This window comes from Lepeophtheirus salmonis, chromosome 12 (genome assembly GCF_016086655.4).
Source record: "Lepeophtheirus salmonis chromosome 12, UVic_Lsal_1.4, whole genome shotgun sequence".
Taxonomy (NCBI): Eukaryota; Metazoa; Arthropoda; class Copepoda; order Siphonostomatoida; family Caligidae; genus Lepeophtheirus; species Lepeophtheirus salmonis.
Genome location: NC_052142.2, coordinates 483,577 through 500,693, shown reverse-complemented (window position 1 = coordinate 500,693; position 17,117 = coordinate 483,577). Strand labels below are relative to the sequence as shown.

General features: G+C 32.0%; 1 protein-coding gene across 10 annotated transcripts in view; it reads right to left on the bottom strand.

The window, feature by feature from the left end:
• Positions 1-1,555: 1,555 nt before the first annotated feature.
• TM9SF3 (transmembrane 9 superfamily protein member 3) overlaps positions 1,556-17,117 on the bottom strand; it is a 29,565-nt gene continuing 14,003 nt past the window's right edge. For 3 of the 10 annotated variants that reach the window (XR_005867355.2, XM_040722303.2, XM_040722306.2), the window contains one exon: positions 1,556-1,863. Coding sequence is in view for 5 of the 10 variants with exons in the window: in XM_040722303.2 (XP_040578237.1) it covers positions 1,719-1,863 (145 nt within the window). In the remaining 5 variants the exon portion in view is untranslated. Of the gene's footprint in view, positions 1,864-3,041; positions 16,812-17,117 lie in introns of those variants that run through there. The other 7 variants (XR_005867356.2, XM_040722304.2, XM_071892418.1 and 4 more) reach the window with 4 other exon arrangements.

Sequence of the window (17,117 nt, the reverse complement as noted above, 5' to 3'; positions counted from 1 at the left end):
GATGTCTATACCTAATTTATTAACTAGAGTGTAACTTGGAGAATGTCTATAAATATTAATAGACGTGTCCTGCTTCTTTTCTCCAAAAAAGAGTTCATCCACCCAATTCTTAAGGTGGTAGAGTATTACTTGGACTTAGGAATCTACATCTCTTGAGATTTGAAATTTAAGATGCATATACAATACGTTATAAAGAAGGGCAATCGTAACCTAGGAATTATTAAATGAAGCTTCAAAACTCGTGATCCTTTGTTTATTGTAAAACTATATAAACTTTATGTCCTCCCTATTTTAATGTATGGATCTGAGATCTGGAATCCTTCAAGAAACTACTTGATTGAATCCTTAGAATAGGTGTAAGCCAGGTAATGTCGTTTTTTCGTTCATTGGGAGATAACAAGAACTACGAATACAAAATCAAACGACTTGGCCTCATAAATTTGTCTCATAGACGTGCAATTAAAAATATTATTACACTACACGGACTTTTAAGTAAAAAGATTAACCTATCTCCCCCAACCTGGATACTCAATAAAGACTATCTGTTCCACAAAATGAGACTCTCCACTCAAAACACCATCTACCTACAAAAACTAAAGGGTGACATGTTTAAGCATAGTTTTTATTACAGATCAATTATTCTCTGAACAAAATACATTTTTGCTTTCGCCAGGGAAGTGAGGTTGACCTCAAGGGATTTTTATTTAATTCTTTTTTTGTGTGACATTTGTTTGGTTTTGTTTTTTCTTCTGCACTGTTGCATTTTTGTTTATGTTTTTGTCTTTTATCTTTTAATATTTGTATTATTAATGCATAACTTTTGTTAAAAATGATAATTTTTATATTTTATAAAATAAGTCGACCTTTATAGGCTTTGAAAAAATCTAGACGCATCGAGTTTATTGGTGGAAAGTGTTATGGAACAGAAGCTGATGACACTCTACAAGGACAATCATAATTTTTAAGACGACGTTGTCCAAGCTGCATTCAAATTTTTCAACTTCAGTGGAAAAAATTTAATCAACGAAGTTAACAGCATCATACAAATGGCAATGAAAGATCTTTTTTTATTGTCGAATTGTGAAATTAAATTCAGGACCTTAAATTTTGTTGATTCCATTTTAATAAAGTATTAGTTTTAAAATACTTTATTTTAGTGAAATAATTACATCACAATGTATATTATGAATGTTTTTAAGTACATGTTATCCTATAAGTTGTTTCAATTTTTTTATGTCTCCTTATCACTTAAAACGCTTACTATATGTTAAGAGTGGAATAAATGTAAAGGAACGTATACAATTAATTATTCATGATCACTATATGTAATTATGTTGCACTTTATCACAATGACCTATTCTTTAATGCCAGAAGTAAGGAAGTAGGACGATTTTTTGTTTGATTCAATTCCAAACATTCGCTAAGGAGTCTTCATCTAGTATCTTCATTTGAATATACCTAAAATGCATTTGATTCGCACCACTAGTTATATGTGTGCAAAAAGCCATTTCATTCAGAAAGAAAGGTATATAAAAGCTTAAATGAAATAAAAAAATTACACAACATTTTTATTTATTGACAAAAATATATACCAATAGAAAATAAGTATTGTTAATATATTAGAATATCCAAAAATTAAGAATGAATTAACACCACAAAATTGAAAAGAATAAAATATTAATCAGCTGATGAAGTAATTGAAGCCAGTTAAACTTAATTTAATCAATCTTAACGTTGGAATAAATCTTTTTAACAAAAAAGTTAGCACCAATATATCCTAAAGTACCCGTCATAATTCCAAGGCATGTGCAAAACAAAGCCATATATCCAAAGTAAAATGTTGTTTGAAAGACTCCAAACATTCTGAAATAGTTAAAATAAAAATTAGCAATACACTAACAATCAAATTTATGTTTCTGAATATACAACTTTTTTAAAAAAAGAATTAAATAAAAACTGAAGTTCAGGGTCGTGCAGATAAATTTGGACCAAGTTTAAGGAAACCAAGATCCATAATGAATAGATCTGGAGAATACTTCATTTAACAAAAAATGAGGATGACACAATTTTGATTATTTTTTATTACATATATCCTCGTCCTGCTTCAAGAACAGCCTCCATATATAACCTCAAATCTTTAAGAGACTTTGATACCTCCGCAGCGTCTATGGAGCTGGCCACAGACTTTATGGACGACTTCGGGGCCTCCATAGTTATAATAGGTTGCACAGGCTTCCCCCTACAACTTTCCTTACAGATAACACTCACAAGGATTAAGATTAGGAGAGTTGAGGGCTGGTTCTCTTCTTGTCAAAAGTAAATAACTTCCCATCTGATAAGAATAGGAAATGTCCTTCTTGCACCTGGCCTCACTGGTGAGCTTCATTGAATCTGTTAATAGGTATATCACCCTTAGAGAGTAGCTCTTGTGATCCAAGTTCTCATTTATGGTACTGCAGTACACGGAGCGGTTTATGACAAGGATGGCCATGGATTTGCCTGTTTCAGATTTGATGGACTCTAGAGTCCAGCCAGGAAACTGGGAGTCCTTTTTCTGTCTTTCTGTCACTCTTGGGACAGTACTTTGAACTACAAGACATAACCGTGCTTTTGAACCTATTGATGATGGTGTATACCAGAAATATCCCTTAATATAATGGGCCACATTGCAATTTGAAATATTTAAATGGGCCAAAGAACCTATGAAAAATGTATTCAAAAAATAACAAATAAATACATATTTATTTCAAATTTAGGGAGAATCTAATTTTTCAAGGCCAAAGCGCTTCAAAAAAGGTCATTCAGGCGAACCTATTCTGAGGTTGTCCGCAGGAATATATTTTTAGGGGCTTAGTAATTTAGAATTCTTTTTTTAAATTAAATTTTTCCCCACTGGATAATTTGATCGAATGACATTTTTTAGAAAAGAAATCTTTCAGAAAAAAAAATCCTTACAGGTATAATTTTTCAAAAAGTCCTTTATTTGGGAAATATTGTCGAATATTATGTGCGTGGTACGAGTTTTTAATTTCTTTTGACAATTTTGTTAGAAAATACTACTTGAAATGAGAATGAGTAGTGAGCCGTAATGCTGCTCGTTGATTTTCATTTAATATTCTTAAGTTTCTAATTTTTTATCTGAAAGTGTGGTCCAGGGTGGTACCCGTTTTTTGGTAATCTGATTTTCTGTTATGTATTGATGAAAAATATATATTTGAAAAGGTTTAGTCTTCAAACACCGTTTTTGTAACCATTTGAAAATAATATATTTCTAATAGAAATTATATATTTGTAAAGGGATTGAGATGTTTCAATTTTATGGTTATGGTTCTGAATTTCAAAAGTATCATTAAGATTTCTTTGAATAATACAATAAATTCTGGCATAAATAAAATTAACTACTCTTTTAAAAGAAGTGGTATTTATCATTAGAAGTAAATCACTCAATATTAACAAAAATGCTCAAGACAAATCCCCTCTGGCACGGAATGATTTTATGGATACATGAACAACAACCAGTTTAGCTGTTAAAATAATTATTTTATTATATGGGCAAAAACACTCGTATATAATATATGAACCTCATAATGTCCTGTAACGATTCACTCGATATAATTGATTTGGTACCTCTTCCTCCACGACAATTTTGTGGCCCTCGTCTTCTAGAAGCAGCTACAGCTCCTGTTCTTCATATCACTACGCCTAAAGTGTTCACGAATGCGAAGAAAGGATCCATGAATATAATATTTAGAGGTCATCGGTATTCGAAGGAGAAGCAAAAGAACCAGAAGTCTTATTGGAAATGTACCCATTACCACCAAGGGTACAGGGCAAAGCTTTCTCTGGTCGGAGACATCCCTATCAATGATCCCAATCATAGTCACGGGGAACAACAGGCGGAACTTTAAGTGCATAGAAGGAAAAAGAAAACGCCATCTCCACTCACATAAATACTGAAATCCTCTCAGCCACGTCAGATGCAGGGCTTGATTTGGAAACAAACTTAAAACTAAATTGTGATCCCTCCTCACTGGGAAGAATGGCTCGCCGAGTTCGACAAAAGGAAGCAAAGCATCTGACATCCCTAAAAAATGTATTTATACCTCCAGCTTATTAACGAACTCATGTAATAGATAATCTTCTCATCTGGGACTCCAACTACTCAAACACTTTGCCTCGGTCCTTGCTCTTTGGACGCCGTCAAACCTACGCCACGGGCTCCAGGACACGTCGAATTGGATCATTGATGGTAACTTTAAAGTGGTGCAGTCTCTATTTAAACAATTTGTTACTGCTCACGGAATGCTTCCTCAAGGCCATTCTATTCCTGCAGTTTATGATCTCCTTCCTGGGATAACTTAGGCACTTAATAAAAATTTATTTGAGGAATTAAATTCCAAAGAACCGTTTTACCCAGAGACTATCCTCTCCGACTATGAGAAGGGGTTCAGAATGCCATCCTCTCAGTCTGGCCCAACACTAGACTGCGTGGATTTTACTTGTACTATTGGGTTATCAACTCCTAAATCCACACCACCTTCCAGATGATGTACTCTTTTCTTCGTCACTCTTGGTCAAGTGGATCGAGCTCGGAGGCTTTTTAAGCGGAAGGCGGTGCAGATTTCGGAGTTGATAACCCAATAGTCCAGAACTTCCTCCATAGGCACTGCTCAGTAGTGCAAGTAACATCCACGCACTTTTGTTGAGAGATTTACTGGTAACTGTAATTGAGCAAGTTCAAAAACTCGATGTGTTTACGGACTGTATCATCCTCTTCAATGAGACTGTCAATGCCCTGATAAGTGGAGTTGTTCAAAATTCCCTTATAAAAGAGTGTTCAGCTTTTTGTAGTTGTTTACTGAATCAGGAAGAATCCTCCTTACTTTAAGATGTTTTTATCTACCAAGCTGTCATAATTATTCTTTTATTCCTTTTTATCATCACTACACCATCAAGAGTAAATAGAATCCCCAAGTAAATTAGTGTTTTCAAAAATTAATTAATAACTTGTGTAAAAGAAAATCTTGCCCTAGATGAGACTACAGGTAGATCCAGACATTAATTATTTTCCATGGAGCGGGAGGAGTATGAGAGATTGTACTCGAAACCAGAAAATCCTAGAGCATGCTGACTTGGGACCAGAAAGTACCAGAGCATTAGGACTCGGAACATACCTAAGCACTGAAATAATGGACTCATATACAGCAATCAATATTGGATCGTCACTCTTGTCTTTATTTATATTTAGTGTTTTTTTATTTAGAATGAGTAATTAATAGTTATTTATGGAATATAAAGTGGATCTATAATGAAGAAGCAAAATAAGTAATGATAATTATGAATATGGGTAAAAACGAGTAAAATATTAAAAATATATCTTAATATTTGATTTCTCATATAGATTGTAATATGAAGGCTTTATTGATGATAACCTCAAGGAAAATAAGTAGCAATATGTTTCAAATATTACTTATTTTCCACGTACCCAGAGCATGATCACTTGGAATCCGAAAGACCTAGAACATGAGAATTCCGACTTGACCTGAATACTGAAAAGGTGGTCTCAAATACGGTTTTGTATATTGGATCTAATGGATAATTACTCTTTTCTTTATTTATATTTAGTATTTACTACATGACCGATACAAGTGATATGCAACATCATTGAAAAATGTTGCTTCATTTTTTTGACACTAATTAAAATGAGTAATTATTTATGTAATATGAATCAAATTTAGATGAAGATATCAATTAATTAATGATAATTATGAATATAGGTTGATACGATTATAATTAAGGCTTGGCGTGTTCGGTCAAATAAATTACAGATTAGAAAAGAAGAACGGTCGATGTGTGTCTCCTTTCTTCTTTTTTGATTTATTATTTTTTTAAATTGTTATACAACGTCTCCCTCTAATAAAGACTATAGTTAGCCGCTTATTTTTTAGTAAATATTGAATATATTTAATTTTATTACTCAAAAAAGTTCCCCTACGCCTGGATTGCAATTAATTGGATCTGTATCTATCCATTTCCACTAGGAGTTCATATTTTGCCATTTGGATATGCTAGCCACACCCTTTCTGATACTCTCTTCATGTTCTATTCAAGGGATCTCGTCTATGTGTCTCACTCGGTGGAACTTATCTTCTTTAATGAAAGGATCGTTCATTGTGCAGATGAAGGTCTATGATAGTGACTTCTAACCTCTATGCTTAAAAATACATAAATTATTCCAGGTCTTCCACAGAATAGTTGTATAATTCTATAAGAACCATTGAGTTCCATAAAATGCCAGAATAATCGACTTAAACCCCAAGTGAGAAACAGAAAGAGTTATCATCCTCCATTAAAAATCTCATGTAATTCTTCTTAAGTCAACTCTTCTTCGTCCTTTACTATGAGAAAAATATTTCAATGATAAGAGTACTTCAGTTTAATTGATGTATATAACGCAGAAATAACTTATTTACCCATACTAATTTTGTTTATTATTAAAAATAAACTTTGTAATACTTTAATACATCATCTTAATAATTTTTACTATCTTAGTGTAACTATAAAGGAGTCATATATAATACATATCATACCATGCAAATAAAGTAAATGCTAATTATATTTTATTATTGAAATTCCTTACTCATCGTGAATGGATCTCTTCAATGTTGCTATTTTGGAATCTCCTTCACAAGGAAGGAGTCGAATCTGTTCTCTTGAGATGGAAGATCAACTTAGTAATATCTTTCTTTAATTTCCTATGGCTTTGGTCCCATCTTTTGGAGAACAAATGTGAAGAGTTTCTGTGTTTTCGTCTCATGAAAAATACATACCCTGATTCTCGCTGTTGTAATTTAAATTGTATCTGGATTTACGAACAACGAAGTACAACTCCCCTAAGGGGGTCTTAGCTCAAATGGTGTTTGTCTAACATCTGTTATTTCGAGTTAACACTTCGGTATGCTCCATGAATTAAAAAATGTAGATGTGCAATTTATTTAAGACAAGTTTAAGTTTTTTTTAGTGTATTTGAAGTACGATTGGATGAAGACGGATCTTCTTTATATTGATAATTAGTATAGTTTTTTCTCAGCAAAAATGCCTCAATATATTTTGTATATATATAACTAACGTTTGTGGCTAATAATTAGTTAAATCCATAAGTAATATTTAATTTTGATAGCTTCTATGTCGTATCATTTGTCATAATTAATTTGTTTAATTTTCTATGTATGAATTTTATTAAAATTTATAATTAATATTTTTTCTTAGAGTCAGTCGTTTTTTCAGTTTTTTAACTTAATATCACAAATATACGTTATAATACTTTAAATTATCAATTTACTAGTAATCTACTGCTACGGCTAAAGTGTTTTTGATTACTCATTGTGTAACATATCATATCAACGACTTAAAAAGAAGAAATTTAAGAGATCTCAATGTTAATAGATCTATAATATAGAAACATGAAAGTTGTTTTTTCGAGGAGTTTCACGAAGTAAATAAAGTATTCCTGAATTTGAAAATTTCGACGACTTTTTTTATCAACGGTTATAGTATAACTTAAAATATAGAAGATTCTCATTTTTATAGCCTAATCACGTGATAATCTAACCTTAATCAATAGTAACATACGTCTCGCTCCCGCGTTGTCCTCGCACTCGCTCGATCCTCAGCCCTAGTTATAATATAACGGAGTAAGATTTGAGTTTACTTCGTTTCCAACTCTCTCAGGGCTATTCACAGCTAATCTAATAAAACGTCATGACAGTTGAACTCCTATTTTCCCCAAAATTCTTCAAATTGTCAGGGTTAACACGTTAATTTTCGTTTATGTTTTTTTTTAGCATACCAGAGAAAAGTATTTTAAGCATCAATGCTGATAAGTCTTCAGTTCTCTTGTTACCATAAGCATTCGCTGATGGCTGTGTATATTGATATTATCATTTTAGAGAGCAACTCACAGATCCACTGAAGATGACTGAACTTAATTGGTTAATCTGGCAACACCTTTGCGACCAATTTTTTTTGGAGAATTGAGTAGGTTTACGATATTAGACTATTCTATTTTCCCATCGTCATCATAAGGGTCTTTGCCATCACCAACTTGTTTTGAGATTGTCAGTAATTGTCTGTATTATAGTGTATAAATATAACTGCTCGTATATTGGTATGGAGCTATATAGGTATTATATTATTTCACAGTGAAGAAGCTTTTATTCATAACTGTATCGTATCTGTTCGGGTACCATTTGTTGTAACAGGAAAAGTTTGGCTAATATCTCTAGGTAAAAAATATCGTAGGAATATGCTTTGATATTTATACGCCTATAAATTTATTATGTTCCGGTGTCATCCAAGCCTGATAACCACGTAAGGCTTAACTTAAAATTATTATGCTTACCTATGCAGTGAAAATAGTAACCCTGACAATAAATACATCTTAGGTGTCATATTTGAGCATTGAAAGAAAAAAAATTACATTTCAACATAAGGCCTACTAGTTCAACAAAAATTTGAAGAAAATAATAATAATATTTAATCTCTAGGCTAACTACTGCAAAATTTAATTTATATCCTCAGTGTATTTATAAAAAAACATCTTTGGGATATTAAAATAAAATACATAAAGCTAATAAGTCCTTAAAATGATTACTAAGGGAAATTAATTTCTCAAAGTGACTAATAAATGATGCTTTGAACACTTGTATTGCAAAATCTACCAAAATTTCTGAGCAGATAATCCATAATTTTAACAAAAGATATTCCACCTAAAGCTTTAAGCCAAGTAGCGAAACGAGGATTCACGTGCTTAATAGCTAAAAAATGTCTTCGCGCAAACAAGTTTTTTTTTGTCCACTAGAAGTAGTGTTTAATTTTTATTTTGAGATCTAATTAAGAGTTCTGTAATGTATTTTACTTTAAAAAAGATACTCATTCAAGATCTGAAAGACGAACTAAGCTTAGCTTCAGATGATTTTTATCATATGGAGCTTTATTTACCCAATAAATTGTTTATTCGAGTTCAAAAATCTTAATTATTGTAAAAATATATATGAATATTTTATCATTAAACTATGGAGTGCACATCAAGTCTCGATTCCAAGTTCCAAACTCTGACAATAATTTTCCATTGCATCTTAAATTATTCATTTATTGTTATACTATTAATTATAATAATCAATCAATCATAATTGTCCTATTGAAAACTTCTCTTCTCCTAGGTGAGATATTCAAAAAAGGAATAGTGAAGGAATAAAACTATTTTTTCTTTCCACAGAGCAATTTTAGAGTGAGAGGCGTAATTCAGCAATCATCATCTTTATAATATTTCAGACTACGTCAGTAAGAAAAATAACAGAGTTGATGTCATATGAAAAGCGACACCTTGCAAAAAAGTGTTAAAACACTGCACCATTGCATCTCCTAGGGCAACTGGTCACGTTAAGTTACTTGGTTTAAAGCTTTTATTCCACCTTGTGGTAAGCCAACAGTTACACCATTTGACGGTTTAACAATTTATGATTTTATTTGACAATTCTATAATCAAATTGGAGAGAAAGATACAAGACACTTTAGAGACGTAAAACCAAATATATTTAAACCCTGCAATTCTATGAGTCCTTGTGTAACCCTAACGAATTGCATTTTATCTTTGAAATCACAAGGATTTTCTCTTATCATTCCACCAGCGGATATTAACATGACATAGGTTCTAAGCATTTCTTCACCTTAAATAAATAGGATTTGTTTACAGAAAAGATAAGGACATCTACTTATGTTTTACATTATAACGCAATTTTCAAGACCTTAAATAAATAAAATTGCCTCTTGTACTCCAAAGCTAAATTGAAACTATTTGGACTTCATACACTCTTAAGTTAAAAATACATAAAAAGTAATTTTTCTATCCTTAGATTCTACAACTTTATTAAAAATACAGTAGATAGTAATCGTATTCTAGTATACATTGAAGTAGCTACCCTAATAAAACTGTATACCAATATTAACTCGCCAATTCCCTGAGCTAGATATGTCCAACCTTTTAATATAATGGACCAGATTACCACTTGAAATATTTTAATGGGGCTCAGAACCTATTTAATTAAATTTAATCAAAAATATATATTTTAAAAAAACTAATAAATTTAATACAACTTTAGGCCAAATCAAATTTTTTAAGGCCAAACTGCTTCAAAAAAGGCAATACTGGCAACCTTGTTAGGGTCATAGGAGATAAGCGATGACGTCCAATATTTTCAATCTTTGTATGTATTATGCATGTTCTACGCGTTTTGATGACATTACGACAATTTTGCTAAAAAAATACTACTACAGGTGAGAAAGAGTAGTGGGCTGCGCTTCAACATTAAGCAGGCCACAGATTAGACATCCCTGCCCTAAACCATCCTTTGTTATATTTCTCCACTTCCTTTTTTTCCAACATCAAACTAAAAATGACACATTTTTTGATATAATATAGAGATTTTGTTTCTTTCAAATGTATCTCATTAAGTGACGCTAGTGTTCTCTGAATTTCAAAACTTTTTTCATCTTTATTTTCCGCAAACTTTGTCCGAAACAAAACAAATATAGACTTAAGAGATGAAATAAAAGTTGTTCATAATTCTTAGTTATATAACATAGGCTACGCTTAATTTTGATCAGACTAGATTCCTGGGCTATGGAGAGATTTTAAATATTTAATCTCGTTAGATGGTACTAGTATCTTTTTTTTTTTTTTTTGTAATTAACAATGAAAAAGATTTCATTTATATTGAGTTTGTTTATGTTAAAAATTATAAACTAAAACGATCTACTATAAACTGTAATTATATAATAAGTAAATTTCTATTGTAAAACCTCAGTGTATAAAACCTTTTTTGTTGTTTTATCTTAATAATCTTAAATACCATAACGCATGTACGACTGATGTTTGACTCCCACCACATTTTTAATATTAACGCCATAGTGTATGAGCGGTTGCAAGTTTTGTAAAAATCTGCTTGAAATCAAATTGAAAATTCTACCAAAAGTGACGTCAAAAACTATGATTGGTTGCGTATGTTTTCAAAATTTGTGTATCTTGCCTAGCCGTTAGTTCGATACATCGAATTGTTTTATTGGCGAAAAAACAACTTTTACATATAAATTTGACTGAGAGAATGTTTATCCCAACATAGAAAACCTTTTCTGTATTGATTAAATAATGACTAGGGTTGTTGGAATCGTTGAAAAAGAACGAATTTGATTGGTTAAGAGATTATATAAAAAAGTAATAAAACACGTTGGTATCCTTGCATCTTCAAAATAAATTTTCCTCGGTATTGTACTAATCATCAGCAAAGCAACTTCCCCTTACTGCTCTCTCACAGTCACGTGCATCATCATCATGCCGAAGAAAACGTGCCTTTTTTCATGGGTTTCTAACAACGGAGGTACTGATGTGTGGAATTATGATTTGGAAAATGAAAGTATACCTTGCCGTTTTTGCGGTTTCCCGTGGCCATCTCGTTCTTTATGGCGAGTAATCCGCCACTCCAAAACCACCCATCACATCAATAACTTTAAAGTCTTCAAGAAACACTAGATTCAAGGAGACGAAGGAGAATGAAACGGTTCATCATTCAATTTGGACGTAGCAAAGTTATTTTTGTCGTGTAACATCCCTTTAAATGTTCTGAATCATCCAAATTTCTTCAGGTTTGTTGAAAAATATACTAGAAAAACTTCTCCAGGTTGATAACAACTTGATTGAGGAAGTATGTCAAGGAGTTTTGGATAGAATAAAAGAAAAGCTGGAAGAAAAGGATATTTTCGTTGCACTAGATGAGACAAGAGATCATCAAGGGAGGTCAATGATGGCAATTTTGATTGGCGCTTTGGACGGACATTTCTGTGGGAGGTCTTACCTTATTGACTTGGTTGATATTGAGATTGCTAACAATGTAAAGAACATCGTCATAAGCTCAGGTTATAAGTTATTGGGAGAATGATGCCGCCTCGTATTGTCTCAAAGCAGAAAAAGATATTCGAAAAAAAAATCCCAGAAATGATTCACATTACGTGTATTGCTCATAGGTTATATAGAGTTGCAGATATGGTTAAACTAAAGTTAACGAACTTATTTCGAATATGAAGAAGATGTTTTTGAATTCTAGAAGAAGAATGAGAGTATTTACTGCTTCGTACAAAATTCCCCTCCCTCCATCACCAATTATAGCAAGTTAAGGAACTTGGTTAAAAGCAGTGGAGAACTAATACCATCACTTTGACGTCTTCAGAGAATATTTAAACAGCCTTGATGAAGATTTGGCAGCAACCAAAAGAGCATAAGAAGTAATTAATAATGATTCCTTAAGAGAAGAAATCGTATTTTTGCAGGAAAATTTTCGTCAAATACCTTTGGCAATAACTGCACTGGAGGAAAGATTGCCTATTCTTACCAGCCTAACCATAGTAGAAAATCGGACTCCAGATTTGAAGGAAGAGCCATTCAAGACCAAATTAAAAGAAGTACTTCAAAAGAATCCTGGCTATACAAAACTAAAGGAGCTCTCCACAAGTAAAAGCCTTGTATAAAAAAATAATCCAATTGTCCATTGTGATACTGAGAGAGTCTTTAGTATGATGAATATCATCAATAAGAAAAGGATGTCCAAACTTAGTACTAAGAAACTAAAGGAATTGTTGATCACCAAATGGAAGGAATGTTTCGTTATCATTTAATTGTCAACAGGTAAATAATAGCAGTATTTTTTTCTATTCTTTTGATTCCGTGCCAAAGTTATCTATTCATCCTTTATGGTCAGTGGTCACTAAGAAGTTATGAATACATTTCCTGTAATGATGGGTTTGATGTTCTCTGACTAACAATATATTTTGTCTTGCATAAATTTAAAGAATAAAATATACATTTATAAAGTTATTTATAGGGAAGTTATATATTAATAATATACAATAATCCCTCTTCCCTCATGTGTAAATAAATAAATATGTTAAGTTAAAGATATATTATAAACGATACTCTTTTAATTGGGTTGGAATTGATCTTTACTTTGAACTCTCGACACAGCAACAGATACAAATGCAGCCCTATCATAAGTAGCTATTATATTTGTGAAGTAATTTCCATAGACATTCAATGGTAATTTATTCAGTTCAAATTTTTGAATAGAGTTGATGATCGAAATAGAGTTTTCTTTCAGACACCTGCATACTCTTACATAATGGCCACTCTTGCCACATCTTGTGAATTCGACGCTTTTTGCAAGGCAAATTTTCCCATTCTTATGAGGAAATTGGAAACCACTGTCTACACAATCTTTCTTGGCTCTTGTTCCACGATCTCCTATAGCTTTGACTTCTTCGATATATATTGAATCAACAGGACTTAGTATTTGCGTTAACAGCCTTTCATACTAAATCATTTGGACTATTTTGATTATTCTTTGCCGTTTCACTATTCTCCATTAATATATAATTCATATATTTTATTTGCATCATCAAATAATCTTAATTGTGCTTCTCTATACTTACATACCAAAGTTTAATATTATGACAATTAATATTTAATACTATTTGTATCATGCACTAAATTATAACTAACATTAAGACATTTTCTGGATAATATTATTTTGATTAAATAGTACCTAGTAAAGCTACATTTCGGAGAAGAAAAACTTCTATAAGTAGTAAATTTTCAGATAAGTTGTAATGTTAAAAAAATCATAATTGAGATATCTTATAAGTATGTTCGAAATTACCCATCGCCCATTAAGTATGATTTATGAATAAAGGTTCGTTTATGTCCGAAAGAAAACAGAGGAACCAGATAGTTGAATTTGTATTTGCGGGCACGCTTGCACAAAACACGAGTCCCACAACCCTAATGATGACAAGATGGAAAAAGTAGGATTCCAAAGAACTTTTCAAAAAACCTGTCCAACGTCAAACTGTAATATGTAATTCTTTTTTATATTATACATTCTTAGCTTTTAAGTTCATATGTTATCTCTTAATGTGGACTTCGGTTCTTTTTTCACAAAATTTTACTCCCAACACCCTCCTGCGAACCACGTTTTTATATGTTAAGCCCCTCCACCCGCCAAAAAAAAATAAATGAAAATGAAATACTGCGCCATTTTTTATACGACAAAAAAATGATTACTTTTTTAAAATAATGTTTTATTTTATTTTCAAAATAATTTTTTTAAGCGTTTCTTGTGGCGTTATTGGAGTAAGTCGGTTACTGCGAATTAAGAGAAAATTCCAATTCAAAAATATTGATTTATAAAAATATAAAAATCTTCGATGTTGACCGATTTTCAAAAAATCCAAAACTTTTGATCTTAGATATAGACTTATATAATTGTTCTTAAAATTTCAAAAAATCACCAAATCTAACATTGGATTAACTGACCTAGCGTTATAGAATTAAGTATACATTTTCATGTCTCTAGTTGGAATTTATTTCATTTCTAAATTCAACCAGCGGCTATTCTACTAGTATTTGTTGTGACAAAACGATTTAATATTCAAAGAGTACAACACGTCTGTGGATTACGTTTGACCCTTAAAAGTTTTTCAAAAATTACAAATCTATTCCAGGGCCCTAACTATCTAGTTAGTATTTACCAGGAATCCCTTTTCTAACAACTCTATATATGAGTCAGTTAGACTGTACAAAAATCGATAATTATGTTTTTATTCTTAAAAATGTTTTCGTACCGTATTTGGAACCAAAGGAAAGATTAAGATCTAGTTTCAATGATAATGTTATGTAAAATTAGTTTTTGAGGGAATATTTTCAATATTAAGTTTGCAAAAGGCAACAAACCCTACTAGGTAATTGTAAAACAAACATGGTCTAAATTTTCTATAATTGTAGAACAATAATTTCTTATAGATTGCCATCACATATTTTAAAGTTGTCATCATAACCCGTATATAAAATGTGATTAGTTTTTGTAGATACCAACCTGAACAGTTAGTTTCATTTACCTTTAAACAGATACTAGGGTCATGTACATACACACTGAAATTATTTTTCCCAATATACGATTCTATACATGAAAATAGGGTTTGATTTCCGTTCCTAATTTTGGATCCCCAGTTTAGTTAAGAGGGATAATCCCCGTATAACCTAGAAGTAAGTTCATTTCAGCCCCCCTTCCCTCGAAGGGAAATATTTTTAAATGTCTTACATCTATAACTAACACAAAGTACATTTCAATCAATAATCTAAAAAAATCACTCTCTACTTTGATAAGTTGTCTCCCCCCCCCCCCTTACATTAAAAGCTTAGGGACCAGAGTATCTATCCTTCTCTCTAAAAAAAGACAATTTATAAAAGCCACAAATACGTCCGTACAACACGATAAATGAACTAAAAATCAGATAATTTAAATTGGAAAACAAGAAATTACTTTGTACTACAGTCAATCTCACTTAGAAAGTACTTCACTCATTCGTAATTCAAATTCCATATTAGCACCGAAACTTAAATAAAGTCAACGTAAATTAGTCAAATATATACCCGAGATACATCACATGTTTCCATAAGTGATCAACATAAAGGAATTTCTTTAGAATAGAATAGTTATTAATTGCTAAAACATTTAAAATGACTTTCCTAACGACTTTTTTATAGATCTATTTATTTGATGTAATCAGAATAATAATGATTAAAAACGTTATTTAAAATATTCATTACACGATAGTTATACAGAATGGTCCATTAAAATATGAACACTTCGAATTTTAAACTTAAACAAGATGTATCAATTATCAATTGAATTTCAACAAAATTAATACTATTAATACATGTGTGTCTAAGTTCTCTTAACCATTAATGTAGACGCCCTTAGTGGCAATTTTGGCTTGCAGGCTGGGGCGGAAGGCCTGATACCCGCTGCAGATGTAGTCCTCTGTCACGTTGTCCCAGTGCTGGCTGAGAGTGGATTTGAGGACAACAGTGTTTCCATGACGGGCACTGCAGGCTTACTCCTAGACATGCAACCAAAAAGTGTTGTCGAGGGGGTTAGTATTAAGGCCAAAAGTGCCAAAAAAAAGATTTCCAAAGAAATTGAGAATAATTCTAAACTCATTCAAGAGTCTTGCAACGGAGGAGATGAGTTTCTTAGTGTTGAGGTCAAAAGTGGTCTATCCACCATCACAAAGCCCTTTCCACACCAATTTTTTGACATCACTCTTGATAGCCTGATATGAAACTCAGAGATCTCTTTCATGGGCTCTCTTGGATTTAAAGGAAATCTTCCTAGGTTGATTTTTTTACTTCTTCTGGGAACCTTTCTTCCTCTCCAACGTTTTGGACTTGCTGAAAGAGAAGAAGAAGGTATTGGAGACGCCCAACTGCGCGAATGGAAATTCGTAAATCACATTCATGTGTCATTTTCTCGACTTGTACGTAAGCTAATGAGGTCAGATTTGTTTTGTTTTGAATTTAAGTGGTTATTATTTAATATATCGACATATGACTTAATTTCAATCACTCACCTTCAATCATTATTGAATAGTAAAGTGTAGAAATTTCAATGGAGCACCCGGTAAGTCAATTTTTTCTTTCACTCCATTACAATTCAACTCAAAGAAGGCAAAATTCCCCGATGGTTTGTCAGACCATGGAATTATAGACAAATGGAATTATCACACTTATCTTGTTTTTCGTCATGTCCCCTCACAAATGAATAGAGTAAATAATGACATTGATTCATTTAAAAAAAATATATATTACCCCCATGTAGGGAAAAAAATTCGTGACTATTCCAGGCCTCTAGAATTGCATGGTCTAACTAAATTAAGGAGAAAATGTGTGTACTTATGAAAATATTTCATAGAAAATTACCCCAAATTCATATTAACCGGTAATAGAATTTATATTTCGTTTAATCTAGCGCAAATTTATAAGTAGACTTCTCTTAACAATATTTGACTTAACAAAGGCTCCCAGGGATGATAACCCGGTTGTTGTGTACTATTGATAGTTATCTTTTGACGAACGTACTTTCGTCATTAAATTGATAGGTATGGATTGTAAATATTAGGGATGGTACGGTACGTGGTTGCACCGAGATTCGGTTCGATACGTTTTAACCCTC